At 39.3% G+C, this 21,016-nt stretch overlaps 1 protein-coding gene across 1 annotated transcript in view; it reads right to left on the bottom strand.

Moving 5' to 3' along the window:
* The window catches only part of CHD2 (chromodomain helicase DNA binding protein 2), a 148,903-nt gene that overhangs the window by 17,338 nt on the left and 110,549 nt on the right, over positions 1 to 21,016 (bottom strand). The window contains exons 27-35 of the mRNA XM_011978381.1: positions 19,797 to 19,838; positions 18,274 to 18,413; positions 13,873 to 14,011; positions 13,565 to 13,715; positions 12,344 to 12,466; positions 10,050 to 10,178; positions 8,424 to 8,564; positions 5,994 to 6,128; positions 1,443 to 1,621 (exon numbers count right to left, since the gene is read on the bottom strand). Coding sequence (XP_011833771.1) covers positions 1,443 to 1,621; positions 5,994 to 6,128; positions 8,424 to 8,564; positions 10,050 to 10,178; positions 12,344 to 12,466; positions 13,565 to 13,715; positions 13,873 to 14,011; positions 18,274 to 18,413; positions 19,797 to 19,838 — 1,179 coding nt within the window. The remainder of the gene's footprint in view (positions 1 to 1,442; positions 1,622 to 5,993; positions 6,129 to 8,423; positions 8,565 to 10,049; positions 10,179 to 12,343; positions 12,467 to 13,564; positions 13,716 to 13,872; positions 14,012 to 18,273; positions 18,414 to 19,796; positions 19,839 to 21,016) is intronic.

Genomic DNA, 21,016 nt, shown 5'->3' with positions numbered 1-21,016 from the left:
TTAATGGAAAGAGATTTAATGTTACAACTGCCTTTTAGAATTTCCAGCCATGACTGGGAGCAGTGGCTCACGCCTGTAATCCCAGCACTTTGGGAGGTCAAGGCGAGTGGATCACCTAAGGTCAGGAGCTCGAGAAGAGCCTGGTCCACATGATAAAACCCCATCTCTACTAAAAATACAAAAATTAGCCAGGCGTGGTGGCAGGTGCCTGTAATCCCAGCTACCCAGGAGACGGATGTTGCAGTGCCAAGATTGTGCCACTGCACTCCAGCCTGGGCGATAGAGTGATAGAGTCAGACTCTGTCTCATTTAACACACACACACACACACACACAAAAAGATTTTCCAGTCATGTTTCCTTAAAATATCCAAAGTGAATAGTGGATATATACCTAGCAATCCCACTACTGGGTATCTACCCAGGGGAAAAGAAGTCATTATATGAAAAAGACGTTTGCACTCACATGTTTATAGCAGCACAATTTGCAATTGCAAAAATATGGAACCAGCCTAAATGCCCATCAACCAACAAGTGTATAAAGAAAATGTGGTATATACATACCATGGAATACTACTTACTACTTAGCCATAAAAAGGAATAAAATAATGGCATTTGCAGCAACCTCAATGAAGCTGGAGACCATTATTCTAAGTGAAATAACTCAGGAATGGAAAACCAAACATTGGATGCAAAGGCATAAAAATGATATAATGGACTCTGGGGGGAAGGAGGCTGAGGGATAAAAGACGACACATTGGGTGCAGTGTGCACTGCTCGGGTGATGGGTGCACCAAAATCTCAGAAATCACCACTAAAGAGCTTATCCATGTAACCAAACACCACCTGTTCCCTAAAACTACTGAAATCTTTTTAAAAAATTTAAGTGGATATATAAAGGAACATTTATAAACCATGATGCCTTAAACACTGGTAAGTTCTAGATTAACTGCTTTAATCCAAATTACTACTTTAATTATTAAAGAAGGATATGAGAATAGAGAACTCAAAGTTCTTGTGGTTTTAACCTCTGTTTCACCATGTGTTGGTACAGAACCAACCAATTAGTTGTATTAGATACAGTAATATCTGAATATCTGGATATCAACCTGAGATGGGTAAAGTAGTTAAGACCAGATGATTTCTGTCCCTTGTAGGCTTAAAGAAAATTTATTTCTGAGAAAAGACCAGCAAATCGAGCACCACTATCTTTCTCTCATAAAATAAATTAATGACATCATCCTACCCCTTCAAAAGGCTGGTCTCAGCGGAACGGCCTATTTCATGGAAAGGAAAGTTAAAGCCTGCAGGTACACTGCCAACAGATGAGTTTTGTTGGGAAGAAGGTTTCTTAGGTGGCCATGCCACCTTTTATTAAAAGAAAACAGAATCCACTCCCATACTCAGTCAAATCAAACGGGGCAGACAAGGCCAAAGTGGTTACCTCCTCCACAGTTTGATGTGCTCCTGATCTGAGTAGGCTTTAAGGCACTCGGCTATCCGGTCTCCGATTTTCAGTAGGCAGTTCCGGGTGTGTTCCAGCTGTTCTTGCACATTGAGCCCCTTGTCAGGTTTGTCGAGCTGTTTCAGTGCCTTTTTCACAGGCCTCATCCTCTCCTTACACTGCAACAGGACAAAAGAGTAAAGACATAAACAATCTGCAGAAAGTAAGTCTTGTCCTTTGCTTATTACGCTCTCAATGAAAACACAGTCCACCCCTATGCCATACAACTGCTAGAGGAAGAGTGGGTAAAGCTAGTGCAGTGGAGTAAGTGTCAGTGTTAAAGTCAGAAAACCCTGAGGTGCAGTGCCAGCACCATCACTTAGAGTTATGTGATAACACTTCATGCCTTACTTAACTTCTCTAAATAGTGCTTCCTCATCTGCAAGAGGCATGGCATGCCTTACAAGCCCATTTTGAAGATCTAATGAGGAGCAGTATTACAGACCTAACCTGAAATTCTCCCACCACAAACTGTCTAAAAATACAGGATAAAATATTTACAAATCCTTTAGGCTTGAAAGAAAGCAAAAGAAAGGCTTCCAGATAAAGATGGTAAACAGAACACATCAATCTTTTCTCTGCCTCCCCAATCCCACTAAAACAATGGTAAAGGGAAAGTCCTTAAAAGAGACAAGCCCACAAAGACAGCGAAAACAAGCGAGAGGATAACAGCAACAAAATATTGGCAGCATGGGAAATGACAAAACAGATCTGAGAAAATGAAATTCGAAGCCAGGAGTAAAAAGAGCCAAGAAGTAACCCGGCTTACATGGCAAAACTCCCCCAAAGGTGAGCTGTCTTCAGAAGGAGGGACGAGGGCTAAAATGGGGAGTGGTTTAAAAACGCTTAAGAAGTAACACATATCCAGATTCGTAAAATACCCAGATCTCTAACTCCACCCAGCAACAAAGACAAAGACTTATTCTCCAGAAATGGATAAAAGAACCTCTGAGCTGGACTGCACAGGCACAGATGAGGGGTGAGCCCACCACATTGAAAACAGGATTATGTGAGCACGTGAGCACAGTCACACAGGATGAGTCACCACCCAAGTCTTCTGCCTCTCAGATTCCAGAATGGAAAGAGCCAGGCCTTCACACTCCAGAGAGTCAGGAAACTGGGGCATTCTTCACAAAATGTGACCGCCCCAGAGGAAAAACCAAATGATCCTGACTACCCATTGGAAGTTCCTGCTAGATCATCCTATAGTGAAAACTTTCAAAGGAGATCAAGACCCACCACCCACATGCTCAAACTTCCAATGAGATGTTTAGTCCTCCACTCTTAAATATCAGCTGACAACTGAGGATCAGCAAAGCCATCAAGGCAATATGTGTAACATGAACAATGGAAAACAAAGACAAGTATAAAGATATTCAAGAGTGGTGGAGGAAAAAGATATTAGAAATAAATAATGTGAAACAAAGTTGAAGGAATCTCCCAGAAAGTAGAGTAAAAAGCAGAAATGAGCAACTTAAAAAGACAAAATTAGGGACCAACATCCAGAATTCAATATCCAAAAACAATAAATTCCATAAAGGTAAAACTGGGAACTTAGAGAAAATTACCACCGTATAATTCAAGAAAATTTCACAGAATAGTGTAGGGATATGGTTGTCAGCCACTGAGTATCTGGTACAATGAACTAAGTAAGACACGTGGCCATGAAATTTTCAAATAATGAAAACTCTACAAACTTCCATCACTTTGTGGTCATTTCCACAGCTATATACTTATGATCTGTGGATTTTTCTGTTGTGTATCAATTTTTAAAAAGGGCATAAAATAAAAAATATACCAAAAACTAAAAGACTTCTGTAATGACTATAAAAAATAAAAGATTAGTATTAAGAAGGTAAAAAGAATTCCTACAGAAAAGGTAAGAAAAATAAATTATTCCAAATATATCAATTTGGAATAAATGAATAGGCAATTCACAAGGAACATGAATGACCACTAAAATATGAAAATAAAAGTCCAATGACCTTCAGTATTTCATAGCCCTCAGATTAGCAAAAATTAACAACTGTTAACTGAGTCAGAAATTAACAACTGTTTCTAAGGCTGGTAAGCAATTGGAACTTGAATTCATTGCTATAATTAATGCAATCTCTACAACTGCTTTCAAGAGTAACTCAGGTATCTAACAAAGTGGCAGATGTGTATACCTAATGAATGACCTACCATTTTTTGCTCAAGCCATACACCCTAGAGAAGCTCTCACTTGTGTGGTACAAGAAAATATGTGCAACAATTTCACTGTAGCCTATCTGCAGTAGCAAACACCTGGAAAAATCCTGATGTCCACCAATACGAGAAAGAATAAACTGTGGAAGAATAAATTGTGGGATAACATGAAACTTCAATGACAGCCACAATTAACATATATAAATCTCAAAAATGTTGACTGTTACGAGAGGAAAAGCAAGTTATAGGATACACAAGTGTGCCAATTACAGTTTTAAGACAAGGAAATCAATCCTCTGTATTGTTTATATGTGGAAGGCCAGGCAGCACAATGGTTATGGACCCAACCTCTCATGCCAAACTGCCTGGGTCAAAACTGTGTTCCATGTCTTAGCTGTGTGACATAGGGCAAATCACTTAACTCTCTTCACCTTATTTTTAAATATGTAAAATGGAAACAATAGCCTACCTCACAGGATTGCTGTGGAAAAAATATACATAAAGCACATAAACATTAACTGGCTATTAATGTGAGCTACTATCATCTTTACAGACGTAAGTAGTAAAACTCTAGAACTACACGTTAAATATAAAAACTGAATTCGGAATCATGGTTACATCTGGGAGGTAAGAAAGAGAGAAAAGGCCCAGCGTGGTGGCTCACGCCTGTAATCCCAGCACTTTGGGAGGCCGAGGCGGGCGGATCACGAGGTCAGGAGTTCGAGACCGGCCTGACCAACATGGTGAAACCCCATCTCTACTAAAAATCCAAAAGTTAGCCGGGCGTGGTGGTGCACGCCTGTAATCCCAGCTATTCAGGAGGCTGAGGCAGGAGAATTCCTTGAACCCAGGAGAGAGGCTGCAGTGAGCCAAGATCACACCACTGTGCTCCAACCTGGGCGACAGAGCAAGACTCTGTCTCAAAAAAAAAAAAAAAAAAAGAGAGGAAAAAAAGCATAGGTTGAGAGGGAGGTACACCCAGGGATTCAGCTTTATATTCTGAGTCTTAAAGAATTCAGATTTGACAAAACTTCATGGTATATTTATCAATGCCTATTATATCCCTGAAATTTCTCTGCATCTTTTAAAGATTTCATAATATAAAAACAAGATTAAATGAGTCATTTTTAAGAGCATTTTTTAAATGTCATGGTACCACAGAACATTAGATATCATTTTCTCTTATAAACACTTGGATAAGAAAGACTAGGAAACAGATTGGTTAGCTGACTATGTAGTTATTCATTTATTCAATTTACTCACTCACTGATAACACTACTAGCATCTAAATGAACTTTATATAAAACATAATACTTGTCCTCAGACAGTTCACAGGCTAAAAAGAGACTTAATAGAGATAAAAGTGAAAGAAAACATTATCTATATACATACGTGTGTAGATTTTAGATAACTCAGAAGAAGAAATCAAAGAGAAGTTACAGGACAGGGTCAACAGGGTCCTTTGCTGCCACAGGACAGAAGTACTTTCAAATTTGGAAGAAAACAGCTTTTTCTTTCGGCCTGAAAGAGCTGTTTGATTAACGGATTTGTGAAAGTATAGGGAGGAGAAACCACAGAGAGGTGGGAAAGGAATGGTGGCACAGTGAAATCTATACCTGCAGCTCCAGCCAGGGGCAAAGGAGCCTTGAGGACATACTGGCCTGCATCCAATCCCGTGCAAGACCTGGTCCATGCACTCGCTCCCCATCGCCTTGCCCTCCCCTCTTCTCCTGTTACCTTTTATTCTTCCTTCAGAACCCAACTCAAACATCACTTCCTTACATAAGCCCTTCTGGCATCCCCTGACTAGGTCAAATTCCCTTCTCACAGCATCTCCACAGTATGCACTCTCTCTCCTCCAGAGGCCTGTCTGTGACAGGTGCACCAACATGATTTGTGTAGTTATCTAACTCCCCTACTCAAATGTACAGTTTACAATGATAGAAATGGTTATCTATTCAACATGGTAACTCTGGGGGCTGGAACACAGAAAACATTCAATAAATATTTGCTCAGTGAACACTTCTCTTTCCCAAATGCCTCTAAGAGCCCTTGGAGCCTCTCTTAACTAGGAGCACAAGACATGAAATCCACTCCTTAAACTTCCCCTCAATAAAAGACAAGACAATCTCTTCCTGCCGGCCGGCTGAAGAGCACATGGTCTTCAGATATTGTAAGCAATGTGTTTCCAAAGTAATGTACTATTGCTCAGCTCAACTGAAGCTCTGGCTGGACCTATAAAAGGCAGAGCCACAGCAAGCACTGTGGCTGCAGACACTGGTATCCCCCAATTTCAAGACTTACTATGCTGAATGTCTCCTGGTCCAGATCATCATCCTCATCCTCTCCAATGGGGACAGGTTCACTTCCTGCTGTAATATGGACAGGACCCTGAGATCGCTTTGATTTACTCGAAGATTTGGCATCACCACTTTTAGGCTTTTAAAAAAGAGTTACAAGGAGTCATTGTCATTTGTGCAATCCTACCGTGGAATCTGGATTTCTTACCTATGTTGCGTTATTACAATGGGTAAATATGATGGTCTCAGTTTATTTTTTAAAAAGTAAAATAAAATCCTGAAACATCATGAAGACAAACCTATCTGATTAGCAGCTTAGTCACACATTATTCCCATTTCCATCTCTAAATGTACCCAATTATAACTTCAATTTCATCAGTGCTATTTTTGGGCTTCTACTCCTTTATCCATAAAATGCACAGAAATGTCATCAAGAGGTTAAGATCGTAAATTGGCAGAACTCTTCTAGAGTATCATGTAGCAACTTTTATTAACAGCATACCTTTTGATTTAGGAATCTGCTGCATTACTAAATTATTATAAATGAAATCTATATACATCTCAATTATATCGAAGGAAACGTTGCAGAAGGATATATAAAATGACTTCATGTACTGTTTTTTTCTTTTTTTGAGACAGATTCTTGCTCTGTCATCCAGGCTATAGTGTAGTGTCATGATCTCAGCTCACTGCAACTCTGCCTCCTGGGTTCAAGAGATTCTTCTGCCTCAGCCTCCCAAGTAGCTCGGATTACAGGCACACGCCACCACACCCAGCTAATTTTTGTATTTTTAGTAGAGACAGGGTTTCACCATGTTGTCCAGGCTGGTCTCGACCTCCTGACCCTGTGATCCGCCTACCTTGGCCTCCCAAAGTGCTGGGCTTACAGGTGGGAGCCACTGTGCTTGGCTTGACTTCATGTACATTTTTAAGCATACAGCATGCTTTGTTTATAGTTATATGGATATGCACTATAATATGTACTACAAATATAAATACATGAATAGGAAGGTTTCAAACCCACTTCACAGTGGTGGTTATGGGGGGAACAGAGGAAGAGTAATAAAATCAGGGAAAAGGAACGGGGGCAGCTTCAACTGTACCAGTCATATGTTCATGAAATACAAAAGGTATCAGCCTCTCCCCCTGCCTGGCCCCACCAAAAAAAAGAAAAAGCCACTTAAAGTAAACACGAAAAAATGTTAACAACAGTTGTGATATCTGGAGAGTGGATAAACAGATGTTGGCTAAAATTGTTCTTTGTGTTTTTATTTTTTTAATATTTTACTTTAAGAAAAAGAATGTCTTTCTGTGGGAGCACAACTGCACAGGTTATTTGTCACAATATGGTCTATTAACATCAAAAATTAGAAAGTATTTCAAAACGGGAAATTCAAATTGCTTCTAACATGTTACACCCAAACAGAATCCTCCCCAACTATTAAAAATGTTGTTTGTTTGTTTGTTTGTTTGAGACAAGGTCTTGCTCTGTTGCCCAGCCTGGAGTGAAATGTGACACAACCATGGCTCAATGCAGCCTCGAGCTCCTGAGCCTAAGCAATCCTCTCACCTCTGCCTCCCAAGTAACTGGGCCCACAGGCACATGCCACAATGCCCAGCTAGATTTTTGCTTGTTTTTATTTTGTAGAGACGAGGTCTCCCTAAGTTGCCAAGGGTGTAAAAATGATTTTAACATTTATTCACTTGGAAAGTTGTGATATACTGCTAAGTGAGGAGAAAAGACTACCCAAACAGTCTAATCTGATTTTTATATTTGTTTTTAAATGTTTATTTTATATTTAATAATATAAAATTTCAAAGTAAAAGTTTCAAAGTACTTATCAAGAAATCTATATTAGAGTTATCACTGGATATTAGAATTACAGCAGTTGTTTGTGTTTTGGCAATGATTTTACTGTGTTCAGACGTCAGCAAGTATACGTTGCAACACTGTACCAAATTATTGGGTTTAGAATGAACTTCATAAAACCCCTATGTAAAGGTTATAATAGCAAGGCTTTTCATCCATTTACATTCCAATAACTCTAGCTAATATTTGTTTTTGACTCGAACTCTTCTTCAAATTCAGTTGTGGACTGTGCTTCTCTAATATGAATCTGAGAACATATTTCGTATTTACATGTAAATGAAGATTTCTCTCACCTGTCCTATCTCATTCAAACATTTCCCCCTGAAATACGTAATAAAAGACCAAGTAAAGGCCTTCTTTTTTAAAAAACACCCCAAACTTGCAGGTTCCCCTCTCTCTGCAAGGACAAGTGCAGGTATTCCATCAACAGCCCCACCTATCCTTCTTAAACATACCCATAAAAAGACAATTATTGCAGGGCCCTCAAATCTCACGCTACTTCTAAATCCAAACGGGGAATTGCAAAGGCTGTGGGTATCTCCATGAACAGAAGGGCACCATTACCTTTTCCTTCTTATCTTTTGACTTTTTTCTTTCCTTGTCCCCTTCTTTGTCTTTCCTGGAACTCATTTGCTTCTCCTTGTTCTCCTTGTTCTCTTTCTTCTTCTGTTTTTTTTTCATTGGACTTTTTTCCAAGCCATCATCCTAGGAAACAAAACAGGGCTCTGAATTTTTATCACAAATTTTATATCTACTTATGTACTTTCTGGAAAAAGCAGCATTGCCCCCAGTGGTTCATCATTGTCTACACTTAGAAGCTTGTCTTCAAGCAAATAGCCTCAAGACACTCAGAAAAGTCTAAACTTTCCAGTAACAACCAGTTAAAACTGTAGAGGCAGAAGCTCTTTACTGATATCCTCTCATTTAATTCTCAGAGCAACCCCTCAACATGAGTTTTATCACTCTCATTTCACGGATGGAAACGGAGTACCAAAGAGATTATATACCTGTACACAGTCAGCTAATAACTGATTAGGTTGCTCGTATTTAAATTTATGTACTAGCCAGGCACATTGGCTCATGCTTATAATTCTAGTACTTTGGGAGGCTGAGGCAGACCTATCACCTGAGGTCAGGAGTTTGAGACCAGCCTGGCGAACATGGTGAAATCCTGTCTCTTTTAAAAGTACAAAAATTATTTTAGGCAGGAGAATCGCTTGAACCCAGGAGGTGGAGGCTGCTGTGAGCCCAGATCACGCCACTGCACTCTACCTTGGGTGACAAAGTAAGACTCTATCTCAAAAAAAAACTAGTAATAAATAAATTTATGTATATATGACTCAAATCCATGCTAGTTCCTGTACCCACTGCTGATCCTCTTGGAGCCAATATCCAAGTACAATTACACTTTCAGAAATTCCATAAAGTTGTCACTGAAATAGCACACTAAATGACACCAACTTACTATTCACTTTACTTAGACCAGAGGTTACAAACTGGCAAGCCAAACCTGACCCACGGGAGTTTTGTTAACGGAACTCCATAGCAGCTGTGCCCTTTACATTAGGCATGAGCTCTCTGGTAAACCACAGTCCTGACCACTCCCCCTCATTCCCAAGAATGAGGATACGTGTCAATCGCCATTTATCATTAAAACTTTAGGCTGGGAGCAGTGGCTGACTCCTGTAATCCCAGCACTTTGGGAGGCCGAGGCAGGCAGATCACCTAATGTCAGGAGTTTGAGACCAGCCTGGCCAACATGGTGAAACCCTGTCTCTACTTAAAATACAAAAATTAGCCAGGCGTGCTGGCAGGTGCCTGTAATCCCAGCTACTCAGCAGGCTGAGATAGGAGAACTGCTTGAACCCAGGAGGCAGAGATTACAGTGAGCCAAGATTGTGCCATTGCACTCCAGGCTGTGGTACAAGAGTGAGACTTTGTCTCAAAAAGAAAAAAAAAAAAAGCAACAAAACCTTTCAGAGTCCCCTTCATTTACTTCCATTATGTATGAATTTGCAGCTGCTGACTTAAACTATATTCCTCTCTGACAGATTAAGCAAAGACTTACATCTTCTATTTCCATTTAATCCACTCATAAACCAAACACACTTCAGATGATTTTATTCCAGCTGGCACAATAAGTATAGCTAAAATAAATAAATAACCCTCAACCGAAACCCCACTTCATACTTTCACTTCTCCCTCTTCTGATGGATTATCTGAATGCCTAGGAGATGAAAGCTCAATTCCATGCTCCTCTTTCAGCCTGGGCACTTTGTTTTCCTTCTTTACCCGAGGCTTTCGCTTCTTTAATTTGGCCTGGAAAAGGAGAGAAAATGATGATTAAAGTACAAATCAAGACCCTCGAAAGCATAACCAAACAACATGATGACTCTTTACGGCAGTAGCAGCCATATAATTCAAACAAGAAAATTCCAAGGAAATCAAAAGAGTGCAACTCATTTTACCTGACAAGACCAAACCAAAACAAATAAAAAACCTATAGGCCTTATACATAGCCTATACCACATTAAAATATCCATGTTCCTTTTTTTTTCCGAGACGGAGTCTTGCTCTGTCACCCAGGCTGCAGTGTAGGGGTGCCATCTTGCCTCACTGCAACCTCCGCCTCCCAGGTTCAAACGATTCTCCTGCCTCAGCCTCTCGAGTAGCTAGGTGGGACTACAAGCACGTGCCACCACAACTGGCTAACTTTTAGTGTGTCTTTAGTAAAAACAGGGTTTTGCCATGTTGGTCAGACAGGTCTCAAACTCCTGACTTCAGGTGATCCACCCACCTCAGCCTCCCAAAGTGCTGGGATTACAGGCGTGAGCCACCTCACCAGCCAAAATATCCATACTCCTTAAACCTACTGATTCCATATTTTTGGAATCCATCCTAAAGATATAATTTTTTTTTTTTTTTTTGAGACAGAGTCTTGCTCTGTCACTCAGGTTGGAGTGCCGTGGCACAATCTCAGCTCACTGAAAGCTCTGCCTCTCGGGTTCACGCCATTCTCCTGCCACAGCCTCCCGAGTAGCTGGGACTACAGGCGCCCACCACCACACCTGGTTAATTTTTTGTATTTTCAGTAGAGACGGGGTTCCACCATGTTAGCCAGGATGGTCTCGATCTCCTGACCTACTGATCCTCCCACCTCGGCCTCCCAAAGTGCTGGGATTATACGTATGAGCCACCGTGCCCGGCTAAGATATAATTTTTTTTAAAAAAGGAAAATCACTCTGTGTACAAAGATACAAATAAAGATAATATACTAAAGACATAATAGTAACATTAAAAAACCAGAAAGCAAGTTACATATAATAAGGAAAAGATTAAAATACTGTTTATCTGCCTAATGGGACATGATCTGTAACATGATCTAATCTGCCTTTCCAGAGCCTAACACATAATGTATTGCATACTCAACGTATTACATGAAGAATGAGACTTATGATCCTATTACTTGAAAAAAATGAGGTGTGGTATTATGGGGTTTTTTCCCTAAAATTTGCTTTGCTTATAATAATACAGGGAAATTAATATAAATGACATAGCTGCAAGAGAACTTAAAGAACACGCACACATGGGCTGCTAGTACAGTGTGTAATTTGTATTTCTTAGCTGGGATTCCATCTTTCTGGGCCTGAACTGAAATTACAAATTGGGGAAATAAAAGGAGATAAAGCTCAGGTGAATTCACTGAGAATTTAGTTGGTATTTCACATAGCAACTAAGGTCTAGTTTCAGAATTAACTGTGCATTCCAACTGTCAATTTTACTCTGGGATCCATTATTACAAGTACCACAGAGATAGATATAACAACAGGCAAACCCATAGGTATTCAGTGCAGTCTGTTCCAAAACTGAGAAAGCAGAATAAAGAAACAGTAACAATATGTGTGGAATAGTGACACTGGGGAGCAAAGAGGATTAATTTGAAGCAACATTTCAGAAGGATGGGTTTGTAAGAAAGCTGCCAAGATGTTGTGGCCTTAAATGAATTTTTTTTGTTTTTTTTTGAGATGGAGTCTTGCTCTGTTGTCTGGGCTGGAGTGCAGTGGCCTGATCTCGGCTCACTGTGAGCTCTGCCTCCCAGGTTCACACCATTCTCCTGCCTCAGCCTCCTAAGTAGCTGGGATTACAGGTGCGCGCCACCACATCCGGCTAATTTTTGTGCATTTTTAGTAGAGATGGGGTTTCACCATGTTAGCCTGGATGGTCTTGATCTCCTGACCTCGTGATCCGCCCGCCTCAGCCTCCCAAAGTGCTGGGATTACAGGTGTGAGCCACCACACCAGGCCTAAATGAATGTTTCTATTATTACCAACCAAACCATCACTACTGGAAACTCAAAAACAACATCTGCCCGTGAGAAGGTGACATTCTGTGCAGTGCCCAGAAAGGGCCTCTGTCTTCCTACCTAATTCTGCAGGGTGGGAGCCTCAGGCTCCTGAAAAACACCCAGCTGGCAGTGTACTCACCTCTTCCCCGCCTGTCACAGTCCCCTTCTTCTCCAGACCCTTTCTGAGCAGCTTCAACAAGTAATCCGCTCGGGTCTGTAGCTGCTTCCCCTGAGGCTTTTTATCTGTCTCCACTGGCAGAATCTTCAACAAGAAAGGAAGAGAAGCACCCGCCACCACCCACATCCTGGTTAGTGGATCAGGATAAACAGAGACAACAAAAACTGAGCACAGTCCTTTCCCTCCCCAACCACCCAAAATATAGATTAAAGCCTCAGATCCTATCTCATGTCCATGGCTCCCAGTCACTGAAAATCCCTCACGAGCCGTTCTCATTTTACAAAATGGGATGGAGAAATCCAGCTCTCCCAATGGCTCCTACCTGTGCTGTTAACAGGGTAGAACAACTCAGGTAGGAGGGGCTTGTGGCTTCATCTGCTAGAGCATCCCAGCCGTCGTGGATTTCCTCCTTCCAGGAGCAGGGAATCCCTGGAGCTAGGTTAAAGCTTCGTTTTAGATTGAAAATGCTTCTTAGAGCATTGCCGGAGAGCACTGAGCTATGCCAGGACATGATCTCTTCCTTGCTACAACAATTGGGCCTCTTGCCAGACTGAATCTGGTCTCAGTGCTCAAGGCAGGGTGCTGTCACCCTCCTAAAACCCAGATGGGATGAGCACTGTTAAACGTGCCAGGAGCACAACATGGAGCAAATCCTACCAAAATTTGAGCCAGTCAGCCTTCCCTGCTTAAAGCTCCAACCATGGCCTTGCTACTTGCAACAGAGAGGGTGGGAGGCTTGATTTTGTGGGAGAAGAACAGCCAACGTTTAATTCCATTACAAAGAATACCTAGGTGACATTCAATCATTATGTGAGGAACTGAAATATGGTTGTTTCAAATGTACTTTTAAACAAAAGGGCCAATAACTAAGGCCAAGGAATGTTTTTATCATTAACAAACTTACCTGGGTATTTATTGTAATGAAATCTGACCTATAATTAAGTATCAGAATTTTAAGATTTCTCCTATGGTTTCCCCAAAATTTCACCTGGCTACTGTCTTTTCCCTTTATCTTCATCTGTGAAACAGTGCCACAGACCACTAAAGATGGAAGTATTTCCAAGGAGAATGACTGTACTAATTTCTAATTTGATGCCCCCTCGAAAATAATTAGAAATAATCAATATAAAAATATTACACAACAAATCTTCTAGAAATCTCTAACATGGTAGGGTTACTTACTTTGTCAGTTAATTTAAGCTCTGGGTCTGTTTTAATTAACTCCCAGTTTCCATAGCCATGTTCATAAATTCCCAGCAACAGGCGAGAATCATCTTCTACCCCCCACTCTACATCAAAATGTGCAGCTTTGACACGACAGGTTAAGCAGTATCTAAAGAAAGTTTAAAAACAGGAAGACATTAGAAGAGGGGCCTTTTTGGCATGTTAAAGAGGAGACAGTAAAAACACTATGTAACTACACAAAGTCTAACTTCAAATCTATTTTCTTATGGTACAACCACCTAAGAATGTACACAAAATATACTCACTTTTTTTTTTCTTCAGGGTCCACAGGGATAGATTTATGCAGCATCTCAAACTCCTCTTCATGTTGGATAATGGATTTCACATTAACCTGAACTCCAGATATCTTGATTGTTGGACCTCTCCTTTTCCCTGGTCCTTTTCCTGAAGAATACCAATTTCACATTAGTTAAATGAAAATCTGCTTAAGTTCCACAGAAAACATGTGTCAACGAACCCTGACCTCTTAGTCTCTCTGAATATATCTCTGGCTTGTTATTTTGAAGATATAATCTATAATACAAAATTTTTTCTCAATGTCTGTAAAATAACCTTCGAACATTCAGTTTTTTAAGATTTGGAATTTTTTTAATTCACTGATGTTTATGGTTATATTTTAGTCTTCCTGTTTGTTTCATACTACTTTGTTTCAAAATTAACAAAAGTAGATTCTGAGGGTATAATATCAGTGCTGAAGGTTTCTCTTTTTGTTTTCCTACCCATCCCACTAGCGGAGGTCAAAAAACTCTCAAGTATTTTAAACATGAATTTGACCTTCACAACACTATTACTGAAAAAACATGAGCTTAAGTTCGTATCTAACACATGTGAAATGATGAACAAGTGGTGGCTTAAGAAAATTACACTAGGCCGGGCGCGGTGGCTCAAGCCTGTAATCCCAGCACTTTGGGAGGCCGAGACGGGCAGATCACGAGGTCAGGAGATCGAGACCATCCTGGCTGACACGGTGAAACCCCGTCTCTACTGAAAAATACAAAAAACTAGCTGGGTGAGGTGGCGGGCACCTGTAGTTCCAGCTACTCAGGAGGCTGAGGCAGGAGAACGGCGTAAACCCGGGAGGCGAAGCTTGCAGTGAGCTGAGATCCGGCCACTGCACTCCAGCCTCGGCGACACAGCAAGACTCCGTCTCACAAAAAAAAAAAGAAAAGAAAAGAAAAGAAAATTACACTAACCCGGCCGGGCACAGTGGCTCACACCTGTAATCCCAGCACTCTGGAAGGCCAAGGCAGACGGATCATGAGGTCAGGAGATCAAGACATACTGGCTAACACAGTGAAACCCCTTCTCTACTAAAAATACAAAAAATTAGCCGGGCATGGTAGTGGGCGCCTGTAGTCCCAGCTACTCGGGAGGCTGAGGCAGGAGAATGGCATGAACCCGGGAGGTGGAGTTTGCAGTGAGCCAAGATTGTGCCACTGCACTCCAGCCTGGGCGACAGAGCGAGACTCCGTCCCAAAAAAAATAAAAAGAAAAAGAAAGTTACCCTAACCCAAATTTCAAATTAAAATGATCACAGAAGTAAAAACGAAACCCCAATCAAATAGTCCAAGTTGAAATCCACGAGATAATGCTACCTGTTTATGAGAAGAAAACTCCTTTCAATAGAAAATAGGCATAACATATGAACAGACACTTTATAGAACAAAATGCAAGTGACCCTTAGAGATGTACAATCTTGTTCATTAAAAGAAAAATGAAATACCATTTCTCACCTATCAAACTGGCAAAACTCCAAACTTAAACTTTAACAATATATTCCGTTTGTGAGGCTTGTAAACAGGTACCAACAAATATTACTGGTGACCATGTAAATGGCACCAGACTTATGCAGAAGGATTTGGGAATATCGAAGCGAAGTATATATGCATTTTCCCAGGACCCAGCAATCCCACTTCTAGAAATTTATTCCAAAGATATGTTGGCAGAGATACGAAATGGTATATTCATTAAATCATTATTCATTGTGGCTTTCTTTATAATAACAAAAGACCAAGAACAACCCAAATATTAAATACTAGAGGAGAAGTGTGAATTGACATCTATCTACATGGTAGAATACTTGCAACTGTAAAAGGAAAGAGGATGATCTCTACATAATGATATGAATTTATCTCAGTCATGAAAATAAGCAGGTGCAAAAGAGAGTATGTTCTCTTCTGTGTAAGAAGGAAAATATACACACATACACACACACACACACACACACACACACTCTTAAATTTTAAAAAGAAACAAAGGAAAGATAAACTTACAACTAATAGAAACAGTGACCTATTAAGGAGGAAGAGAAGAAGGCTGGGGAACAAAAAAACAAAAACAAGATGCTCCAAATGTACCTTGTTTTATAGTTGTGACTTTGAACCATGTAAATGTTTTTACATAATTAAAAAAATTAAATCGAATCAAAATGAGAAAAGCAATCGCTAAATATTGAAAATAAATGCAAACAAAAGAGTCTAACTGTATATTAAGTTGGTGGCATAACCACACAGAGAAAAAAATAACTTTGAATAATTTAAAAATATATTTTGATTGTATATTGTTAGTGTGATATATTCTAAGATCAAAAAGAAATGCAAAGAAATTACACTTTGCATTTGAGCATTTTTTTGTTAACAGTAAGATTGGTATTGATGTTTGGAAACATATGTTTAGGATAAAGCAAATATGTAATTATGTTAACATTTTTAGAAACAAAAATTTCAACCTAAGGGAAAAGAAGTATCAATAATCTTCCATTTCATCTAGAAATGTCAGCCTGGATTCAGAATATGCTGAATACCAGTTTACAGGAAGTACAGGTGTGAGGAAATAAGTTAACACCAAGAAGAAGCAATCAGCCAGATCCAGAATGTGAACATGCACAAAAAAAAGAGGGATTTCGGGGAGAAGGGAGTGCTGTAAGGGAACAGCTCCACAAGATACTATGAGATAAAAAAAGCAAGCACAGAAAAGTGTGCATGCTGTACTACCATTTAAAAGGGAGAAAACATTATTCATTTCTCAAAAGCATCAAGAAGTAATAGGAATATGTTTTTCAGTTTTAAGCCATGTAGATATATTACTTATTCAAAACAATTACAAAGAAAACATACTGGATGTTAAACCTAAAGTTTACTTTTGGGTGTATTCTGAATGTTATAAAAGCACATATTCAGATCATTTTGCAAACCATACAAGTTATTTGTCTTTTACAAAAAAGAACGTATCTTAAAATAAGTTTTGACTCTCTTGAAGATATTTTTAAATTATATCAAATTCAATAATAACCTTAAAGAGAAAAAAAGAAAATTTCAAAGCGCAAATACTCACTTCTTAATAATAGCTAACACTGCAAGCTAGACACTATGCTAAACAATTTACAAGTATGGAATTATTCAATCATCCAAATCCTTTGAAGTAGATATTGTTACTCTATTTTGCAAATGAGATAGTTGAAGGGATATAACTTGACCAAAGTCTTATAACTAGGAAGTGGTAGAACCAAAATTCCAGATAACTGACTGCCTCCTTTTCTGGAGCCTGAACATTTAACTATAGCTCAACGAAGCTGCAGAAGGGTAGCCTTACCTAATAAAGGCTGCCCAAAAAAATGCAGAAATGGCACAGATAAACCACAGTCTGGAGAAGTAGAATGATAACAACTTCATTTCTTTATTTAACTGATTTATTTATATTTTGAGACAGGGTTTTGCTCTGTCACACAGGCTGAAGTGCAGTGGCATGATCTTAACTCACTGCAGCCTCTGCCTCCTGGGCTCAAGTGAACCTCCCACCTCAGCCTCCCATGTAGCTGCAATTACAAGTGTGCATCCTACTACTCTCAGCTAATTTTTAAACTTTTTGTAGAGACAAGGTCTCACTTATATATTACCCAGACTGGACTTGAACTCCTGGGCTCAAGTGATCCTCTGGTCTCAGCCTCCCAAAGTGCTGGGATTACAGGCATGAGCCACTGCACCTGCCCTCCCTCATTTCTTTAAAGTTCACTATGAGGGTGCCCTTACCAATAACAACTTCAGAGTTCTCTCCTCACAAGCATTCCTATACCTCTTGCTTTTAAGGATATCACACAGGACAGGCAAAATCACTTTCTGGTATCAAAGAGGAAACACATTGCATGTCCAATCCAATGAGAACAAATTCTAGTGGCATGAAAATCTCAATGTAACAAAAATGTTTACAATATTCATCCAATATTTTATTTATTCCAATTAATTTTCTAAATCCTTTCTGTTTGCCATAACACAATATATATATCCAAGATAATTAACAACGCTTGTGCTCTATAACACCTCTTATTTGCAGGAAAAATACAGAGGTGTCCACCAAGCTTTGCCCCTGGGTTTTACATCACTCAAACGAATTTAAACTTTCTACAGCAACATAAAAAGAAACCATTTCATCTTGTTCTTCACTCTACACCTTCTGCAAATCAACTTCATTTGTGAGTAGACCTGTAGGAGCATAGAATATTAAGCTCACAGAAACGCAGCTCAGAATAAACACCTCAAAGCACGAGGCATGTGTGTTCCTCAAGTCTGTCCTCAAAACGCCCTTTAGCAACAGAAATCCAGTCCACGAGTGCCAGCCTGTGAAGACTCACTAAAGCCAACTTCACTTACCCTCGCTGGCATTTTCTTTCAGCTGCTCTTCATATTCCTGCATTGCTGACACACAACTGTTGTGGATCAGTTCACCCAGGCGCTTCAGATCTGCCACCGACTTATCTACCAGCTCAGCATCACGTGCTATGCACTCCAGCCTGAGAAGGAACAAATATGGGGACACTTCAGCACCCTGTGCCCACTCTTCTTAAATGTCATGAGATGCCACTAGGCCTCATATAAGCTTCTGCTGCAAAGACACTTTTCTTTGTGTTCCTTCAGTGGTCATTCTAAGGCTCCAACAAGAACCCCTGGACATTGAAGGCTAACATATTCATTTTCCATCATAAAGAATTGTGTCTTGAATATTCCACAAAACAAAACAATTCCAAAAAACAGAGAGGAAAGAAATAAACAACGAAAGCAAACTTTATTAAATAAATAGGCTGTTAGTAGCAGTAGGTGAAGTGCCTGAACACCATTTGTACTAGTTTGCTTCTTTGTATTCACTTTCCTTTCTCCAGCCTACTTTCATTCACTGCAATGTTCCTAGAAGCAGAGTATAGTTACTTTTACTACATGTTTAGTTGATCTCCATGTCATATGAAGCACACAAATATATTAACTATATGTTTAGTTGATCTCCATGTCATATGAAGCACACAAACATATTAACAGCTAAAAAATAGGCTGTCAAAAGGTGCCAAGCCCCCTTTTCCACATCCTATTGGCTTTTACAGTAACTGGCCCAAAGACAGGCAGTCTACCCCTGGGTGGTCAGCAATAGTCCTGGAAAGATGCAGCTGACTTTCTTGGCTTTGCTGTGGCTTAATGCTACACATCACTACCTTCTCTCCAAATGGAGAGGACCAAACAAAAACAGACTTGTAATTTTCACCCACTCGAGAAATGTGTCAGAAGAAAGAGAAGGGAACCCAATATTTCCTTTGAATTAGGGCTTTTTAGATTTTATAGAAAGCAAAGTACCAAACTATTTGAAATAGAGTCTTCTGTTAAAATCCAACTTCTGAATCATTTTCTAAATGCTTATAGAATAGCAACAACAGCTACCCTTTTGGAAGTTATTATTGGCAAGGCTATATGAGTCCTTTGCATTTATTCCTCATAAAATCCTGCTAATTAGCAGAAGATTATAAAATCATCAAGAGCCTTTTACCTTTGACATTATTAAATCTAAGAACTAGGACACAAATAACTAAATACATTCTTTTCAACTAGAGTTATATGAACATCTCTCTGGAAATTATTTCACGCACTATGGTTTTGAATATACTTGCTTCATCTCCCTCACAAAGGTGAAAGTCTTTTTATGGACGGCTTGTCTTTACCATATTTGTCATCCCTCTGCAGAGGGACATGAATCAACAGGCACCCAATATATAAATGTTTGTAAATGAATGTTTCCAGAAAAAAAAAAAGTTCCCGGCATTATTATTAAATGGAAAAAATTACCAAAAAAGAACGTACTATATAATAAAAGCAAAAAAGAGGAAGATAAGGGACTATTATACTGAACTTACCGTTCAAGAGGGAGACCAAACTTCTTATAAGCCTTGATGAACCTAAGAATAGGATCAATAAAACATATTAAAAAACAGAGACTTACTTTAGTTATGTTGATGCTAACATATTCTGTGATGACATATGAGCCATGCAAATTGTCAAAAGTAGAGTAGGCTCGATCCTTGCAACTACTGAAAAAATGAATAAATGTTGAATGTCTCTGAAACTAGTCAACTTAAAATAATGACTGCTAAAAATCTATTCAAATTAAAGATCAACTTTATTCTCAGTGACTGTCCATAAACCTGCTTAGATATATGCTAGAGAACTGCAACTTAGCTCTAATATCCTTTTAAGAAGGTACAAGTTTATAGACTGACTTCATTGTGCCATAAAGGATTCAATCATCAAGACTCAATTGTGATAAACCCTTACATCGTTTTCATCAGCGTGTTCAGTTCACCATTGTTACCTTCAATACCATATTTTTCGTTATTAGAAAACCAATGATTTTTTAGCTGTTAAGATTTTTTTGACGGTCTCATATAGTTTTTGGATTAAGGCAAAGTAAAATATGATCTAAAACTTCTTAGGCAAATGATTTTGGAAACTCTACTGACCTCTCCGCCCAAAAATCCAATCTATCTTCCCACAAGTCTCTACCCTAAACTATGCTACATACCAACTCATGCCATCATCCCCATTCCTACAGGCTGGTCTCAGTACTTTCCACTAAAAACCAGGACTTCATGACACATGAAGGGCATCATGTAATATGCCAAATTACTATGATAATTGGGTTATATAACCGTGTAAGGACAGACATTAAAGGAAAAAATGGAAATGAGAAGAATAAAATGGGACTGAATATGACAATAGCTAAAAACAACATCAAAGAAACAGCACAGATACAAGGGTTAGGAAGATATTATATATGAACATAAACCTGAGGATTACTCCTTAACTCTGCATTTCTCCTTCTTGACAGACACTGAAATATTTTATATCTAAATAACACTTCAGATATGGCAGACTAACAGTCTGTGAAAATATGCTCCTCCATAAAAGCAATAGGAATGCTGGCATAAAGTGTCAAAATCAGTATTGTCACAACTCTGGAAATTAACCAAATGCATGCAGCTATCTAAGAAATTTATTCAAGAAAATGGCTCATAGCCATCTAAGAAATTTATTCAAGAAAATGGCTTAGAGCCATCTAAGAAATTTATTCAAGAAA

This window comes from Mandrillus leucophaeus, unplaced genomic scaffold, assembly GCF_000951045.1.
Source record: "Mandrillus leucophaeus isolate KB7577 unplaced genomic scaffold, Mleu.le_1.0 Scaffold193, whole genome shotgun sequence".
Taxonomy (NCBI): Eukaryota; Metazoa; Chordata; class Mammalia; order Primates; family Cercopithecidae; genus Mandrillus; species Mandrillus leucophaeus.
This window is presented reverse-complemented; position numbering and strand designations above follow the sequence as displayed.